The following is a 19,252-nucleotide window of genomic DNA, read 5'->3' on the forward strand; positions in this document are numbered from 1 at the left end:
GTGTAAAAGTATACATTGATTGAATAGAAAATAACATCAAACAAAATAAATAACATTAACCTGAAGGCTCTCAGCAGTTTTAAGGAGAGCGGGGAGTTGGCAGTACTGGACGTTGACCTCGCCCTTATACATGAAGTCGACTAGTGTTCGGAGCTCCTCCAAGCCTACGTCCTTCAGGATCACTATGGGGTGGCGCGAAGGGTGGTCCACGAACAGCGATCGGAAGTACGACGAACACGCGGAAAGTACTACCTGGAATTTTAGGTATATGAATTGGTGAGTGTTTAAAATGTGTAGCTTCATATTAGGAGACAGGAGTCCAACAATTATATGTAGTAAATGAACATCGAAAAATACGTAAAGTAAATAAAGATGACGATTAGCTGAAGGCTATTTGAACAGAGAACACAAGTCTCCTAGCTCATTTAAATGCAAAGAATAGATAGCGTAACGCATAGGTAAGCGTTAACCAACTTAATTCACATAGGTATTCACTAAAGTGACAACTTAATCTATGATAAACGATAGGTATTTGAATTTAATATTTAACAATAAATTGAAATGAGGAAGCAGATTTGGATGTCTAACATTCAAATGCTCCCGTACGTGATAATGAATAGTAAATTATGACCAGTATCAAAATACATAAATCATAAAGATTTACATATCGTCTGAAGCACCGTCTGGTGGCTCTCTAACTTATGACATTAAAAATTTCCTTATCAAACTCACTGACCCACGCAACTTCCACTGCTTTCGAAAGGAATATATTTTTAGCATTTTTGCTTGCATTGATACTTAGTTCGTAATGTTATATTATTATTGTATAGCGTCGATTGTCTTCTTTTACAAAAACAAATTACAATACGAGCCAATAGTTGCAACTAGCTAGCTAAAACCAGCAAATGCAGCTCAGCTTTACATAAGTAGGGCTATAGGTCTACCAGAATCTGATGGCATATTTATATTTAAGAAATAAAAGATTTTCATGTGGCAACTTATTTGACAACTATCAAATTGGTTGTCAAATTATTTGTCTTTTTTGCAGTTGATGAATAATTTTTAGGATTTTGTCTAAAAAATCTTCGAAAATGTCGAAAAAGCCGCTGTGATCACAAGCAACTAGCAAGAGGTGTTGTTTATAATGTGTAATGTGTATAGAAAAATATTTGATGAAGAAGGGTCAAACACATCACAATTTTCAATTTAGAAGATTTTATTGGTAAATTGGACTTACCCGCTTTGATACTTTCAATTAAAAAAATATTATATGTAGGTAACTATAATATTGTTTGTTGATTGGAATATAATTTTATGAAAACTTATTACAGGAGTTTCCAATACGGCTATTCGTCAAGTCCAAGCGTATTTGTATTCTCTTTGGTCCAAGCTGTCCAAGTAAATTTTATAATGTGTGTATCTGTTAATACTTACGAAAATAAACATAGTTTTATATATAAGCAGTATCAAGATCGTTCAGTCCATTTTCCCTAGGGTTGCACACTCAAAATTTTGATTTCCCTAATTGCCATCAGATTCTGGTTTACCTATATATAGTATAGGTTAATTTATCTGCGTCCTGCAAACTAGGTACCTATAGCATAGTATTATTAATTGTGGAAACAAAGACCTACCTTATGAGCCCGTATAGAGGCGCCCTCGGAGCACGCGAGTGTGACGTCGACCAAACTCTCGTCTTGCAGCAACTGGCTGAAAACTCCCAGCAGGTTGCTCTGATGATTGTTCCACCTCAGGCAATAGTGCTCACTTCCCATGTCTGAGCTAGCTCCCGCCGCTGGAAATGTGAAATGGCATGTAAAAATTATGGATAAGGAAAAATTGAAAAAACTTAAATAATGGATAAGGGATGTGTCGGTAGTTCCGGCTTCTTTCGAACCCTCGAATATTCGAACATCTTTCAACACTTATAAATTTGAACATCAGCCATATTGTAGACTGTCATCGCGTGTTAAATACGATGAGTTGATCAGTCGGACAGATATAATTTATCATACAATCGATAAGAATTCCAATCCTCTAAATCTCCTTTGAGTATCGCATTACAAATTCTTTATGATCACCACGCACTTACCATTAGGTAACTCGATTGACGTTTATTCTTCCTGAACCGTAAATAAATTTGAGTACCTACCTATAGATGCAGTATTTACTTGTATAGAATATCTATGCATCTTGAGATACATTTGGGTTTACCGTTTATGTATTTTATCTCTATCTAAGCTTATTCTGAAACTAATTCGGACGTTTCTCTTAATTCAGAAATCTATGAAGTGAATATAGCTTGGACTAAGGAATTGGAAGAGTTTCATACTTAGTTAGTCAGGACGTAAAAGTATCATTCCTTATAAGATTAAGCAAAGGTACCAGGGACTGTGTAATAGACGATATCTGTTCAGACAGTCATATTAGCTACAGGGCAAATACAACAAATCAATGGATACCTATTTATTTTTGTTTTTGGTAACTGCTGCAAGGCATAAACAAGTAGAGTGATAAAAGTTGTAGGTACACAGAGTAGGAAACTGTTTCATTGATTTTCTTATTTCCTGAAAATAGTCTTAAAACATGACGTGTGTTGTCGGTGTTATGATGAGTTAAATTCTGACAGAAAACCTTAGTCCTTAGCCCTTATTACAAAACTATAGTATAGGACATATTAATTTCACAGTTGATACAAATTTCATTACCTACCTACACTAATATAACTAGGAAAGTAAGTAAGTTTTTATTATAAAAATTACGTATAAAATTAAATTCCCGCTTGATTATTATGCATAGTATAAAGAAGCACTTGTTAGAATAATAATTTATTATTTAACATGCACAATATTTTCCAAGTAAAATATTAATTCTAGTCGAAAACAAAGTTGCCCAACCTTAACTAACTACCTAAATTATTAATGTTGCAAAAAATAGATTCTAGACAATTTTATGTGATAAAAGAATAATTATAACAATTAATATTCGTTTTCAATTGAGCTTTAGATATTTTTTTTAACTTAATCTATGCATTTTTTTCTAACTTTACTAGTCAGACACTTTAATAATAATACCGGCTCAATGTGCAAATTATTTTAAAGTGAGGTTTTCTTTAAAAAATTAAATGGGAACGTTTATAAGAGATTATGAAATAAACACGCTAAGTCCTGAGGCTCTCGAACTCATATCAAAATGTTGATGTAATTAAAATCCTATCGCCATAAATTGCAGCGAATACTGTATTCAATTCTTATCAGCGCAGGCCTATTTCCTGCTCGAGTAACGACTTGGATTGTTATTAATCAAGTGCAAGGGTAACGCCGTATGAAATATTCATTTTTCATTTGCTTCATAATTATTATCTCAACTAATATCATCGACTATAGCAAATAAAAATAACGAGATTACACGTGCGTTTTTACAGAATTCACGTTGCAGCCTATTATTCAATAACAATAATTCATTGTTATATATTATGTTGTATGTAATTAATGTGTACTATCTTATCAGCTGCCGATCACATAATATCACCTACCTACAGTCTACTCTGTATATCTATAAAACAGTACGCAGAATTAGTTTACAGCTTGCACTCATAGAACACAAGCGAAATCATTATTTTATGCCATTACCGTTTCGCGCCTCCATGCGAGAAGATAAATATAGTCACGAGTAGGAATACCTACTATTTAAATGTGTGTGAACACGCGTGCGGCCGCGACGCAGTCAAGATCAAGGGCGCTCGATTGCGCAAGAGTTGGCTGTCGCACCGCACTGCAACCCGGTGTGATGTCATCGGGCGTCTGCTTCCCCCCACTCCTCATCTATCATTCTTGTTTCAGAAAGGCCGCGAACACGGAACGATCTATTTTTATTTTTATGTACGAAACTCGGCTGCCTTATATAACCGTGTATATGACCAAAATATGCATGTTAGCATGCATAAAATTAGTTTGGTAATAAGGTCATTGCGTTTTGAATAAACAAAATAAACGTAATTTAGTTGGATACCAGACGTAGCGCGGAACATGATTTTTGGTGTGTAGGTATTATTATTATTTATCAACGCCTAATAAATGTAATATTGGCAAACATGAACACAAAAAATGATGGTAATTCGTGTCTTGTTAAAAGTACAAAATAATTTAAATGTAATTAAAATATTTCTTCGTGTGCCATTTCGAGCACGTGTCGAATCAGGGGACTAGCCATTTGTTACTATGAATTTTTAATAGGTTGCTCATATATTGTATAATTAATTAAGTGCATATTCAAATGGAAATTTTCTGAGTGATGACTGATCAATTTTGTATCTAATTGTTAAGGAAATCCCATACAAGGCTTATCAGCCTATTTATACCCATAATGTTTATTAAATTATGTTTTAATTTAAAGAAAGTGTTTCCTGTTTGCAAATTTGACTCATAGGTACTAGGCCGATTATGACTTTAATAATATGTGATCATCGTGTGCTCTTATTCATACATTTTGCATTTAAATACCCGAGGTAAGTGAGACATCTGTGATGAAGTAAATTTTATCCACTATATTTTTAGTCCCACGAATGTCCATAACAAAGCTTCTAAATAACGATAGTTACGGCTACAAAAAGTTCAGTTCCTTAAAAAAAATCTGCATGTTTTCAATCACACGTGTGTCACGATAAACAGTTAATACATAACCGGAATTCGTAATACGTTATCAAAATTTGATAATCGCAAAATGCAGCAGACGTTAATTGTGTTGTGACGTCATCGGTTAAACAAGACTAGGAAATATAGATAGCCGCTGGGCAGAGGACAATAGCGATTACCAAGGAACATGGTTACTAAACTGGTTGATGTGTCTATATGACCTTCGTCGCACAATAGTGAAGCTAACGTGCATTACGTATGTTAGGGCGTGGACATACAGACATCTATACATCGAACTAAAGTTGCAATAGAACTCAGATTTGTCAAATTGTAAGAATCGCGCTGTTAAATTTATTCTCCCGCATTGCATACGCCTACTGAATCTCGAGATTACACGATATTATGTTTATCTGATAAAAATATTTTGTTTGTACGTACTTATTATGCAGTAATCCGTCTTATTATTAAACTTTTTCAATATAAGACTATGACAGTATATTATTATACTCACAGAATACTAGAAAAATATAAATTTTTCAGGAGTTACATTAGCAAATTCATTTCAATATAGCGCAATGATATGTAGCTAGTCCTACCTGTTCTAATACACATTTGCCTTCCGCAAGGTTATTGTAGCGTTGCCTTAAATCTTCGTAGATGATTGCAGTTTGCATGTAGCCGTATCGCACTATACTAATAGTTCTATAAGGGTACATCCACATGACATTTATTTTTTGCTACGTTACAAGGCCGTAGTCGCAGTGAATATTCGTCTTTTATATTAAAATCATAGGATGCATCAGACTGTGAGTGGCTTTATATGTATTTTTATTATTAATTCATAAACCTTGAGACAGTGATAACAGATACCTACGTTTTTTGCGGCACGTATATTATGCAATAGTTTGGAATAAAATTACGAATTTTATTAATATTTTTGTAACTAAAAAGTTGATTGTTTTTGATTCTGTATTTAACATTTTTATACTTTAATTGACCACTGGTTTTTTTGCCACCTTTTTCTTACCAGAACCGTTACTAATTCCCTCTTTTTAGCCTGCCATCTAACAAATTGACGCAGATAATTGAGATCTTGATTGATAACTTCCTTACATAATACCACACATAATACCTATCCAAACTGACATGAAATCCTCTTTTCCAGTCCCTTTTTCAGGGGACATTATGCACAAAGTATGGACATCGCCTAACTTTACACGCGTAATGCCGTGCGCGCTGCGTGGGGATCAAGGTTGCGAGAAATAACACTCACCATTCGCATATACATATATAAGATATATATTACTTTATATCTTTGAACAGTTGCCCACCGATTGGAGTATCTACGTAACGCGTCGGCTGGACATCCGGTTGCGCCCAAAAAGTTCACCGTTGTTTATTTTATGTTGTATTTTTTAGACATTTCAGTTATATGTTAGTCTGTGACTGTTCATTCAATGGTAGGTATAGATAGTTATATTATGTAACTAATGTGTTCGATCGATGCTGCATACAAAGAAGCAACCTAAGCATTTAGATATTATAAAAAATATTGATTGAAGACAACACACTGTATTTAAGAAAAAGTCGACTGAAATTAACAAAAATGGCAACAATTAAAATAATTGAATTCAAAATTTGACACAACATTTAGTTTGTAAACGAGTTAATTGTAAATACATTACATTAAACCATTCATAAATTTTTCATGACGCTAAAATTTTACACAGCGTAACTAATGCATTGATACAAACAGATTTTTTTATTTTTCAGTGAAGTTAATTTTGACTTCGCTGAAAAATTCATATTGATGTATAAACTAAAAAACACGTGCTTATAATAATATTTTCGGAAAAAATATAAATTAGCTTGTAACTTATTACAATGAATAAGGAACTCACATTTACCCTCGTTGCTCAGCTTCTATTGGTCTTAGTGAGATGATATTATATAGCCTATAGTCTTCCTCAATAAATCATAATATTAATAAGTATGTAAATAATACATAAGTAGGTATTTAACTTGAAGATGGTTAATACTCGTTAAATCCCTTATTGTTAGTTCTTTTACTCTCCAAATGTATTTAGAAAGAGATACAACCTACATTTTTTTATATGTAGGTACCTAACATTTATTGAAATTTAGAATTTTTTTTCTCCCTTATTTTATGAATCTTAAATCATAATAATACCTTTATGTTTCTAATTATTAACTTTTAAATGAATGGTGTATTCACAATTTTGTTAATCTAGAACAGAAAGTTTAAAATTACAAATAATATACCAATCAGTCAGTCAGCTTTCTTAAATTATACTTAAAAAGAAGAAAACTTTAATATATATATTTTAGACTACCCATGTTGAAAAATTTATGGGTCATTTGAACCACCATGTGACCTATCTAGAACGATTTATGAGCATAGAATAATAAGATTCAGCACTATGACGTCACTTGTAAGCTGTCCAACTGAGTGCAGATGAGAATTCGAAAGTACAGGTAGAGATTTATTCCCCTTGTCTCCATGATTTTTGTACGGCGTTGCGGAATAATGGATTAAAAGCAGTATTGAAATAGTATGACACAGATGCCGTACAAAAATGGTGGTCCACAAAGTCTGAATTTATTTTTATTTTCCGACAATTGCCCGGGTAAATTTGGTCATTTGATTTTGTACAAGTGACGTCACAGTGCTGAATATTATTATTTTATGCTCTTATATCGTTCTAGATAGGTCACCTGGTGGTTCAAATGACCCATAAATTTTTGAACATGTTCCTGTAGTCTAATTTACATACAATTAGATTACTTTTAAACATATTAAATAAAACCTGGACAGGAATACATTATATTTCAAATTACAATTGATAATGATTGCATGCCTATTTACTGAATTTAAATAGTTTTAAAATTTAATTGTGTCCTTGTACTAAGCATTATATACAACGTAGACACTATAGTACCTAGGTACGATTGTTAAACGCACGTTACAAGTCGCGTATGTAATTATTACACAATGTAATATAATGTGTAGATATATAGTTGTATTATCTTGGAAAAATGTTCAACTAGCTGTGTCATGAAAGACTATAAAAATACATTGTATATTTGTATTATAAAATTGTTCGTGCACCACGAGTAGGTGGTGGTTTAAGTGGTGGTAGAGCTATATCTATTTTCAACACATTTTGGTTTAATGAGGAGGATTTATTAAAATCACTACATAGTATAAAATAAAGTCGCCTTCTCTGTCCCTATGTCCCTACGTAAGCTTAAATCTTTAAAACAATCAACGGATTTTGATGCGGTTTTTTATTAGATAGAGTGATTCAAGAGGAAGGTTTTAGTATATATAATTTATTAGGTTTTAGACAAAGCGGGCGAAGCCGCGGACCGAAAGCTAGTATAGGTAATATAGATGGGAAGATTTTGCTTGTTTATATTTCATATTCAACTGCTGGTGAGATACGATCTTCATATTGACAGTTTCAGAGTCAACTCGATACGCATCATATTTTATGTTTGTATATTTGCTTTTGAATTTATATCTTTAAATTTACATTTTCATTGTTCGTTGACAAATGGCGGTCCGAAATTATTAAGAGTATAATTTTTCGAAACTAATGTATTAGAACCTATTCCTGGTCTAAGAGCTGGTGTGGGAACGACCTTCACCGATCAGATAAGATGAGACGTAGTTATCAAATATAATTTATGACCAACATGTTATAATATGTTATTGTATGCTTATGATAACTTTCCCGTCAAAAAGTGCGACGAAAAATATAAATTTTTGAAACGACTTACTAATAACAAATATATACCATACCTACATGATCAATAATTGACTAAAATATCAGGCCAAGTAACAACGGACTAGTCAAGAATTTTTTCGGAGGGAAAAAAAGCTCTTTTCAAAAATTAAACCACTACTTTTTTTGTTGACTTTTGGTAGTTATATTGGTTTTTATCGATTGAAAATTTTCGTTTTTTACCTTCAAGCTGAACAGGATAACTAGTCGTTAAATTCAAACTTACTCCAAAAACTTTTTTGTTCGTGTTTTTTAACTTTATTTAAGAACGGTCTTTTTATACATATACTGCCTATTTACGATGTAACGCACTAGAAAAATCGGTAATACTATCGGTATAAGTTATAACTACATAGTTACTCATTACATTGTGTATGGTAGTATATAGGAATATTATGAATAATGTGGTAATGCAGTGCGCGGGCGACGCATACGTAGCGCCTACGCTCAATTTTTGCACGAAACAGCCTATCACTCGCTGACATCGGCATCGTCTCAATAAATTCACTATTATTGTTCAGAAATCATATCATAAAGTTGGGCGTGACAACTTGAAATGCTCGATTTATGCACGTTACTTAAATAAATGGGCTTATAAAATTGATTATCTTACATTATCCGGATCACGTCAATAAATTGACGTCAATAACTATTATTATTTCAAATAATACGTTGGTACAGGACTAATTATCTAAATAAATAACACCATTTATAATTCAAGAATGTAACGATTATTACAATCTTTAATTTGTCTAAAACCCCATTATAAATTATAATATACATAGATACTACTACCTGTTTTTTGATCATAATATCTCAACAAAAACGACTCAGAAATGCAATGCCTATGTGATGAAATTGAGTGATTAAAATGTATTTCAAAACGGAAAAACACAAGTCCTGACATATCCACCACAATAGTCTAATCAAATATAAATCAAATATTCCATTTAATGTCGGGCATTGCCTCTTGCAGACCAATAACAGCCTCATGGGGATTTCCTAAACGCGAAGCAGCAAAAAGTTAAATTACAAAGAGGTTGACGTCCCAGATCTTTAAATCTAATAGATCCTTAGTATTAGCGTCACTACGCTTTTGTTTTTCAAATACTTGCTACGTCACAAAATGTCTAGAAAATGTATGTGTATTACCGCACGAATAATATAATATTATACATATTAGGTTTGAAGTATTTAGCAAATGGTTACACGTTAGTCAAAATTGCCATCAATATCAGCCTTTATTATTTCCGAAACTAGAAACACAAAAATATCAGAATATGAATATTTTTAGGTTATTTAATAATTAAAAAGGCAAACAAAATAAAGACTGAGATCGTATAAACTTTTGAAAGCTCGCTTGCCTAGATTCAAACTCTCAATGCTAACGATTTGACAAGAACCTTAAAAATTATGTTAATCTTATATTATAATATATTAATGCATAGACTATAGATGATATTTGATATGCATTTTCCTGTTTTTTTATTATAATATTTATATATTAAATAATAACACCGGTAAACAACGGGATATTAACTTTTTAGATACGTTTTCTTACAATGTAAGCCAAGCAATTAGTTTAGTCATACACAATTAATAAGAATGAAAAATGAAGAAAGAAAAATTATTTTTCTTTCTTCAAAAATAAAATAAACAAGAAATACTTACATCATTATCATCCAGAGATTATACTGTTAATCATAGGTATCAATGCACGATTTCACTATATAGTATAAAAAAGTCGCTTTTTCTGTCCCTATGTATGCTTAAATCTTTAAAACGAAAAACGAATCTTTAAAAAAAGAGGAAGGTTTTAGTATATAATTTATTAGGTTTTAGACAAAGCGGGCAAAGCCGCGGGCGGAAAGCTAGTAAGAAATATTTGAAAAAAAAATAGTTAAAAAAATTATTACCAATGTGGAATCACGGAATTCAACAAAACCCATATGAGTCGTTTATTATTTTTTTCTAGTTAACAAAAAAAATATTTCGTTAGCTAGTTATAGCATACACAGACATTGCAAAAACAATTCGCAAGGTCACTAAGACCCAGACAGTTTCTCGTTTTTCCTGTATTCTTTTTTAGATTTAATTTATCTTAAATCTTTAAATGCACTACGTTGTGTAATATACAAAATTATTTATTTTACCTTAAACTAACTTCTATAACTAATACGTTTTGAATTTACTTAAAACGAATATATAATGTTATTTTACTGAAAGAAAAAAAGCAGATCAAAATTTTAAATATTCTATCTATATTCTATAATCTATGATTCGAGTATGTATATATATGGATTAACAATATGTATGAATATATGTGTATGTATTTATTATTTATGTAGTTATGTACTTCTCACCCACCTCCTCCTTTATTACTTCACACAGTGGGTTGCCTGGAAGAGATAACTCTTTAGTGATAAGGCCGGCCTCTGTGCTAGTCTAGCTATAAGTTTTAGTTTTAAGTAATTTGTATTATTAACTAACATAGTGAAGTGTAATAAATTAATAAATTCGTATCGTTGTAAGAACAAGCAATTAGTGCTTCTAACATAAATACTAGAAACCTAGACCGTGAACATGAGTATTGAACTTATTCAAGGGGAAGTACCTAATAAAGTTTCGAACCATTAAACATTTGTATCGTAGTTTTTATGCCTTCGTAGTTATTAAATATATGACCTTAAACGACATGAGGTTTACCTATAATCAATTTTATAACTTACTAGCGGTCCGCCCCGGCTACGCCCGTGGTACATATTTCGCAATAAAAAGTAGCCTATGTCCTTTCTCGGGTATCAAAATATCTCCATACCAAATTTCATGCAAATTGGTTCAATAGTTTAGGCGTGATTGAGTAACAGACAGACAGACAGACAGAGTTACTTTCGCATTTATAATATTAGTATGGATTTTTTATATGAATCCAAATATTATAGGAGTCGATGTGTGATGTGTGAATACAAAATTATCTAATACGATTGGGAAAAAAATCGTATTGTATATTTTATCTCAACTTTATGACTACATAATTTATTTATATTAAATCATAAAATATGTTAAATAGTGATATATTTTTTTATTTAAGATATATAATATATCACATAAATAAAATATTTAGCTGCTGAATTTAAATCACAACTACGAAATAAGCTCAAGTAATATTTCTTAGGATTATGTATAAGGAAAGGGACAAACCTTGATAAGACATCAACGGGCTTATCTCTATATATTATATCGTTTTCCTTTCTTTAACTAAATACTGCTATAATATTTTATAAGATATTTAATTTAATTATATATAATATCAATACATATATAGAAAAATAAAACATATGTGTTGCTATCATACCAACAAAGAAACGATAGATAGGTATAAAATTAGAATAAAAAAGAATATAAAAAATACCACTTCATAAGGGGAAATGTGAAAAAACTGTCTAATGTCTGTTAATATAATTAAAGCCAGACACTGCATGAGTACCTACGTATGATACAAAAAATCTCGCATTATGGTCTCATTTGCAAATTACGAACATTAATCTTCAAATTGTGGAAATAAAGTAGTGAATAAAGTTGTATTTTTTAATTGATATATCATAAAAACCTAGTAATTTTTTTAACTTACTTTATTTAAAACACTTTTTCATGTCTTTGACTTACATACGAGATTAAAATGTATGAAAATCGATTATAAATAATGAGTTTAGATGCTTCATGCACTCGTTATGGGATAAATATTGGCAGCGAACAGTCACGCATATGTTTTTTAATTGGATCCGAGCTCGCCTGAATTTTCTCTCTATACGAATGTTTTCAAATTTAAAAATATTCCAGGAAAAAATATGAGAAAGCCTGTATAGCATTTGCAATCCGTTATAGGAATCAAGTTTAAAAAAAGGCGCGATTGCCTATTCGAATACACATCGAATGTTCCGAGCACTTTATCTTCGAAATAGATAATTGGTTTATCACATTTTTTATGAATGCGCTAATTAAGTCTCAACTATTATGCATATGCTCAAGGGTAAAGTCTGCGTCCGGACATATGCTCTTGCGACTATTCGTGTGTGCGTACGTAGACGCTGTGACCTAGGTGCCTATTGTAAGCTAAGTGTCCGTGTGTTGATGTTTACGTGTGTGCGTAGCAGCCGCCGACGACTGACTTTTTCGATTGCAGATAGTTGCTATGCCCAAAATATAGACGCGGATGAATTTCGTGTCAATGTTACGCATTTTGCGCCGTACCGGGAGAGCTATGGAATCTATAAACTGTACGGATGGTTCAACGAAATCAAGTTTTTGTAACTATTAATTATTGGTGTGTTTTGTTTTGTACTATTTTGATACACACGATACGATTTGATACGATTTCAAAATTTATTAAAACCGAATATTACGCTCGACTTATACAGACTTTTTGTGACTTTTTTTTTTATAACGTTGCCAAATTGATTAATTGATTGATTTGAAAAGTTTTCATATTTTTTTATAGGAAACTATAATATGTAGATATGTAGAAGTTTTGAAAAGTAATTATGTTTCGTAAAGTTATCGAATATATTTTTAACTTCATATTTGCAGAAATTTTTATACTGATAGAAGGTTCTTAATTGAAGATGGTAGAACTTTAAAAAAAATACTTCAAATCCAATAAAATTAAGCAAAATACCATAATATAAGTAACTAGCTTTCCGCCCGCAGCTTCGCCCGCGCAGTCAAAGAAAAACCCGCATAGTTCCCGTTCCCGTGGGATTTCCGGGATAAAACCTATCCTATTTCCCAGGGTAAAAAGTAGCCTATGTCCTTTCTTGGGTGTCAAAATATCTCTATACCAAATTTCATGCAAATTGGTTCAGTAGTTAAGGCGTGATTGAGTAACAGACAGACAGACAGAGTTACTTTCGCATTTATAATATTATATTAGTATATAGTATATTAGTATTAGTTTATTAGTATTATTAGTATATAAGTATGGATGACAATAATTTTCACCGTCAAAATATTTACCTACCTACAACAAATTCGCGAAAAAGCTTAATTTCAAAGAGTAGGTAATAGAGTCCGCATTCGTACAAAACGACTAAACGATTTTTAATACAATTTTTTGTGGTAGAATAACATTTTTAATACGTTCTATTTATTTTGAAAAAAAATCCCCTTTAACCTGTTAGTCAGTAATCTTTGATGAAACTCGAAAAATATTAAAAGTGCTGATTTAATTAGTGTTTGATTATTATAACTCTCAAGCTTAAGTGGACGTTAAACATAGCAATGACAAAATAAACTTGAATTGGAATGAAATCTGAATATAAAATAACTAAGGAATTATACGGAAAAATAATTCTCCGCATTACTAATTTGCAGTAATTCTAGTGTTAAATAAAATATTGATATAAGTTAATTAACAATATTCTATTAGTTTTGAAGTTAATGCGTGTTTGCTAAAATTAAACATTACATTCCGTGGGACAGGAAAGGTGTGAATCAAAACAAATCATATGATATTGTTATCAACCAGCTAGCTTTTGTTTAATTTAATATAATTAGTAGCTGTATATTATTATTATATAATATTACTAGTGTACCCCGGCTTCGTCTGTGGTTTACATACTGATGTCGAAACTAACGCTGAAACGTGTGTAGGATCATGCACAAAACAGTCAAAACTACTGAAGATCAACAACATGCATATTGCATAGCTTACGATTCTTTAAAGGATATAGGAAAAACATTAATTTTTAAATAGACAACTCAACTCAGTTAAAACTGCTTTTTGTAATAACATTTGTTTTTGTTTCTCATGTCTACAAAATTATTATATTATGTAATTTAAGTCATTGACATAATGGTGATAATATCTTAAAAGACAATAAATTTTGCACACTGATATCTGATAGTAAAAAAAAGCAGATTAACAGGATAACGTTAATATTTTGTGTAAATAATAATATGATGTTAATTGTCATTGTGTTGGCTCAAAAATATATCTGCTAATATAGAACTGAAATAAATTGGGCCTAGAGGAAAATGCTATTTACAAAAAATACCAATTAAATTAATTAAAAACAATTAAAATACGGTTTATATTGTAATAAACATGATTTAGGTTCTATTATTTTGAAAGAACTTTAACTTCAAAACGTGATGTATTGAAAAGGTCGATTGTAACAATACTTTCACTACAATTTAGTATTATGCTTACTTTCCGCCTTGTTGTTTCTCTAAATAAGCTCTACAAGTTTCACCATAGATTCAATAAAAGAAAAAATAATATTAGCTACATATCTATGTTATCTTTTGCCTTAAATCATCGATCATTTTAAAATGGGGAATGAAAACATTAATCTCATGTTACCATTTAATTAAGTACATGAAAATAATGATTATACCTATATAAAAAATATAGATTTAAAACTAGCTTTCCTCACGCTGTTTTTCTCGCTTTGTTTAAAAACCTAATAAATAAATAAATACTTCAGGACAATTTTCACACACGACACGATCTGATCCCATATTGAACTTTCGCTTGTGTTATGGAAACCAAATGGCTGATAAACATTTATACAAATATGTACTTATACAATTACAATTAAATATACAAACTGATATTATATTAAAGCATTCCTACTGAATTACTCTATCTATTAAAAAACCCACTCAAGATCCGTTGCGTAGCTTTAAAGATTTAAGGCAGCGACAGCGACTTTGTTTTATGCTATGTACATTGTAGTGATATAAAAAATACAAATTATTAAAAAGACCGAGATCGAGGCGTTTTATTAACAAAATATCTGCCCGTTATAACTCATGTGATCAAGTGATCAAAATAAAAATAAATATTTTTTGTGTTGTTTATTTACAGCCAAAGAGCACCTGTACTTAATTGAAATAAGTTTAGTAACACGAGGATGCACGTGGTATGCGTTTTTTACGCATGTCATCCGAATATATGAACAAATTCCTTCCTTTCAGAGATAAATACAAACATTCATTTACATTTTGTATAACATTATCAATAATTAATAATATTATAAATGCGAAAGTAACTCTGTCTGTCTGTCTGTTACTCAATCACGCCTAAACTACTGAACCAATTTGCTTGAAATTTGGTATGGAGATATTTTGATACCCGAGAAAGGACATAGGCTACCTTTTATTGCGAAATATGTACCACGGGCGAAGCCGGGGCGGACCTCTAGTTATCAATAAATTTGTGTTATATCTTTGTAGTATTTTTTTAAGACTAGATCAAATTGTTTTGGTGACATAGATTACTGGAAATTGAATTTTTAATATGACTTTTTCTTTTAAGTTTTTATTCAAGTAAAAAATCAGTCATATTAGAGATTCCTATTCAAAGAATATTTTGACAAAAACATAATCTTATATTAGGTAGCTAACATGTTTGAAAGAAATGGTTATTTAGCGACTGAAAGAATTTTACTTAAGTATTTTTGTTTTGTAAGATTTGCCGCCTAACATAATAACTTTTCAATTTTGAAAAATTAACAAATTAATCGACGATGGGCAGAGCTTGGATGAGCAACTAGTATTTTTACGTACGAATATAATAACATTAACAAAAACATACATATTTTTAACATTCTCTACGGCTCTACCACGCTGTTAGCTCCTAAATATGCCGTCAACCTCTATTAGAAAAGTCAATAAAATTGACAAATAAATGATATTTATCTTAAAGAATCAAAAATATTTTCATTAAAACATAATAAATTTTATACTGATATAGTAAACAATCTATACTAAGTATATACTTAATATTGTACTTTATATTCATCTTCTGATATTACATTGTGATACTAATTGTTACCAGCGACATATTACCTAATGTTTAATAATTCATGTCGTACTGAATAGCTTTATAACCTACTAGCTTACCGCCCGCGGCTTCGCCCGCTTTGTCTAAAACCTAATAAATTATATACTAAAACCTTCCTCTTGAATCACTCTATCTATTAAAAAAAACCGCATCAAAATCTGTTACGTAGTTTTAAAGATTTAAGCATACAAAGGGACATAGGGAAATAGGGACAGAGAAAGCGACTTTGTTTTATACTATGTAGTGATTACTCTATACCACAATATTTTATTAATGTATTTAAAAGATAAACCGGATAGAATTCACAATTTTTTTTTATAAAATTTCTAATCATTAAAATAAAAACCTTCCTTTTCTTTAATTAAAATCAGCGCAAATTAATGTATCTATCATATACTACATGCCGTTTCATAATCAACTTCAAAATAACAATTAAAATTCAGATTGTGTCTTTGTATAGGTAACCAGTTTATTTATTTATTATTTGATCGATACAAAAGTAAAATATAAACACGAAGTTGAAAGAGCGTTTTATAATATTTAGAAACAACTTCTGTTGCATAAATTTCAAGAATTTAATTTTTTCACCTGAGAAGGCCAATATTTTCCACATTTTCACTAATTTTCATACAACTATCGTACATTTCAACGCCATCAAAGCTAATTAGTTTTACAAAATAACCATAGTCTTATCTAAATAACTGAATGCTGCCCAAAACCGCCAATCTCCATGGAAACTAGCCAAGAGTGGAAAGGATAATATTACATACACATATATACACCGTACACGTAAAACTATGCTGTATCTATCAAACTCTCTCAACGAAGAATCGATAAAACCGTAAAAATATAATAATTACTAGCTTTCCGCCCGCGGCTTCGCCCGCATTTTCAAAGATAAACCCGCATAGTTCCCGTTCCCGTGGGATTTCCGGGATAAAACCTATCCTATGTGTTAATCCAAGTTACCCTCTATATGTGTGCTAAATTTCATTGTAATCGGTTCAGTAGTTTTTACGTGAAAGAGTAACAAACATCCATACATCCATACAAACTTTCGCCTTTATAATAGTGTTGTAGTACATAAAGTTGCATGAGTAGTCGAGTATTAAAGAAGCAGATAAGGTTATATTCATAAGAAACTCATAATTTGTTACTCTATTTCTATCATATTTTGATTGGAAATAAATCCATCACAAACAAGTAGATATAATTATGAATAAAGCATAATTGCTATTAAACAATTGTCAAAATCTAACCTTCAGTAAGCTTTGTTTAGCTTATTACATTCTAATAATTAACACAATTAACTTTTACTATTGCTTTTAAATGAAACAAAGAACTTTCAGTGCCTACCCAGATTATATAAATGAGAAATCTATAATACCTAATATTGATAAGAGTTATGTTTATTATATTATTTTATAAGGCTTTTTATTTCTCCGCTAATTTGAAGTTACTTACATATTATAAATATTAGATGAAATTTTACCTATTTTGTACAAATCAATCCTAGACACTAAATTACTATTACATGTTTTTAAAGGCAAAATATCAACTTATGTTATTAAAGCGCTAAATCGTAGGAGTCTGAAATATTTTGAAGAATAAATAAAAACCTATCCAGTCATTTTGGCTGTTATCAGATAGGTTTCACTGTGATAACCTTGGCACCGAGGTTATTAGGATATTCACATTTATTTTACAATCTTTCAAATCTAAAGACGTTTTGCAAGTATGTAGATAGATAGTGTAATACCTATTTTAAAGACGAGCTTTATGCGCTTGCAATTTACAAAAGAAATGTTTTTTTCACAAAACAAGCATGTTTTATTTGAAAATTGATTGAAGTTTGTAATGTTTTACTTGCGGTTTAGATTTACTAGCATATAAGCAACTGTGTTGCATCTTCCAGCGTATAGAAATAAATAATTTATTCTCTTTGCCAATCAGATCATCGAATAATATCTATTTTTCATAAGAAATGTCTCCTACGCTTACATTATGATGCAGTCTTTAACTTTTGTATCCTTACAAATAGAATGTCACATGTGTGCTAGAACGTTAACAAAGATAAACTTAATCCATGAAAAAACGTATAAAATATTATAATGAACATGCCGTTTGCAAACTTACCTACTCAAATAAATAGTCCAACTTGCACCGAGAAAGAACAATTGAACCTTTTTTTGGTTCTTAAATAAATAAATGCATGCTTATTGAGATTTCACGTCTATATGACAATAATTCATATTACATTTTGATTATAATGTGAGGTAGGTCAGGCCTGCGTGTATAAAAATAACTGTTATCATCAACGTATGCAAAATTATCTATAGTATTGTTACCTGTGGAGAAATTTCGACTGATAACGAAAAAATGTATAATATACCGATATTTTCATAAAATTACAATGTAAGATTTATATAAGTCGATATAATATATAATTACTTAAGTAACGTAATAACTAATTGAATTTAATTGCATTTAATAATTGCAATTATCTCGATATATATTATTGCTCTCGATAATTGCAAGTATCTCATCTTAATTCTCAATACTTTTAAAAGAACGAAGAATTATTTTTGCCAAATTCACTAATAAAACAAAGAAGCGCTAATTTTTCAAAGTATTTATAGTACTTATAAAGCAATATAAATTTGAATATTGTAAATAAATAATTTTCAGAGCCAGCTATTAGATTCTAAATATACAAGTCCACTTAAATAGCAAATAAAAGAAAACATATACGCATAGGCTCCCTGAAATTCTTCCTTAGAAAAGTTTTCATATCAACAAAATAAGATAAAACTGAAAAGGAATCCATAAAATCATGCATTGATATTTTTATCTAATTGAAACATGATAAACTTATCAATATTATCGTTATCAATGCAATTGTTTAATGCTTTTGAATTTTCTATTAAATAATAAAGCCTAGGAAATGTGTAAAATTGGGAATG

The 19,252-nt window shown here is 30.6% G+C and overlaps 2 protein-coding genes across 5 annotated transcripts in view; both read right to left on the minus strand.

The window, feature by feature from the left end:
• The window catches only part of LOC149485034 (uncharacterized), a 234,126-nt gene that overhangs the window by 86,904 nt on the left and 127,970 nt on the right, over nucleotides 1-19,252 (minus strand). The window lies entirely within an intron of this gene.
• mamo (maternal gene required for meiosis) overlaps nucleotides 1-19,252 on the minus strand; it is a 32,274-nt gene that overhangs the window by 12,091 nt on the left and 931 nt on the right. For 3 of the 4 annotated variants that reach the window (XM_089699792.1, XM_089699793.1, XM_089699795.1), the window contains exons 2-3: nucleotides 1,631-1,795; nucleotides 61-248 (exon numbers count right to left, since the gene is read on the minus strand). In XM_089699792.1, the coding sequence (XP_089555918.1) occupies nucleotides 61-248; nucleotides 1,631-1,775 (333 nt within the window). In that variant the 5' untranslated portion in view covers nucleotides 1,776-1,795. Of the gene's footprint in view, nucleotides 1-60; nucleotides 249-1,630; nucleotides 1,796-3,686; nucleotides 3,810-19,252 lie in introns of those variants that run through there. The other variant, XM_089699794.1, reaches the window with a different exon arrangement.

The sequence above is a fragment of the Colias philodice genome, chromosome 10 (assembly GCF_061535455.1).
Source record: "Colias philodice isolate Cphi_HAF_F1 chromosome 10, ilColPhil1 Martin Lab GWU primary, whole genome shotgun sequence".
In the NCBI taxonomy this organism is placed as follows: Eukaryota; Metazoa; Arthropoda; class Insecta; order Lepidoptera; family Pieridae; genus Colias; species Colias philodice.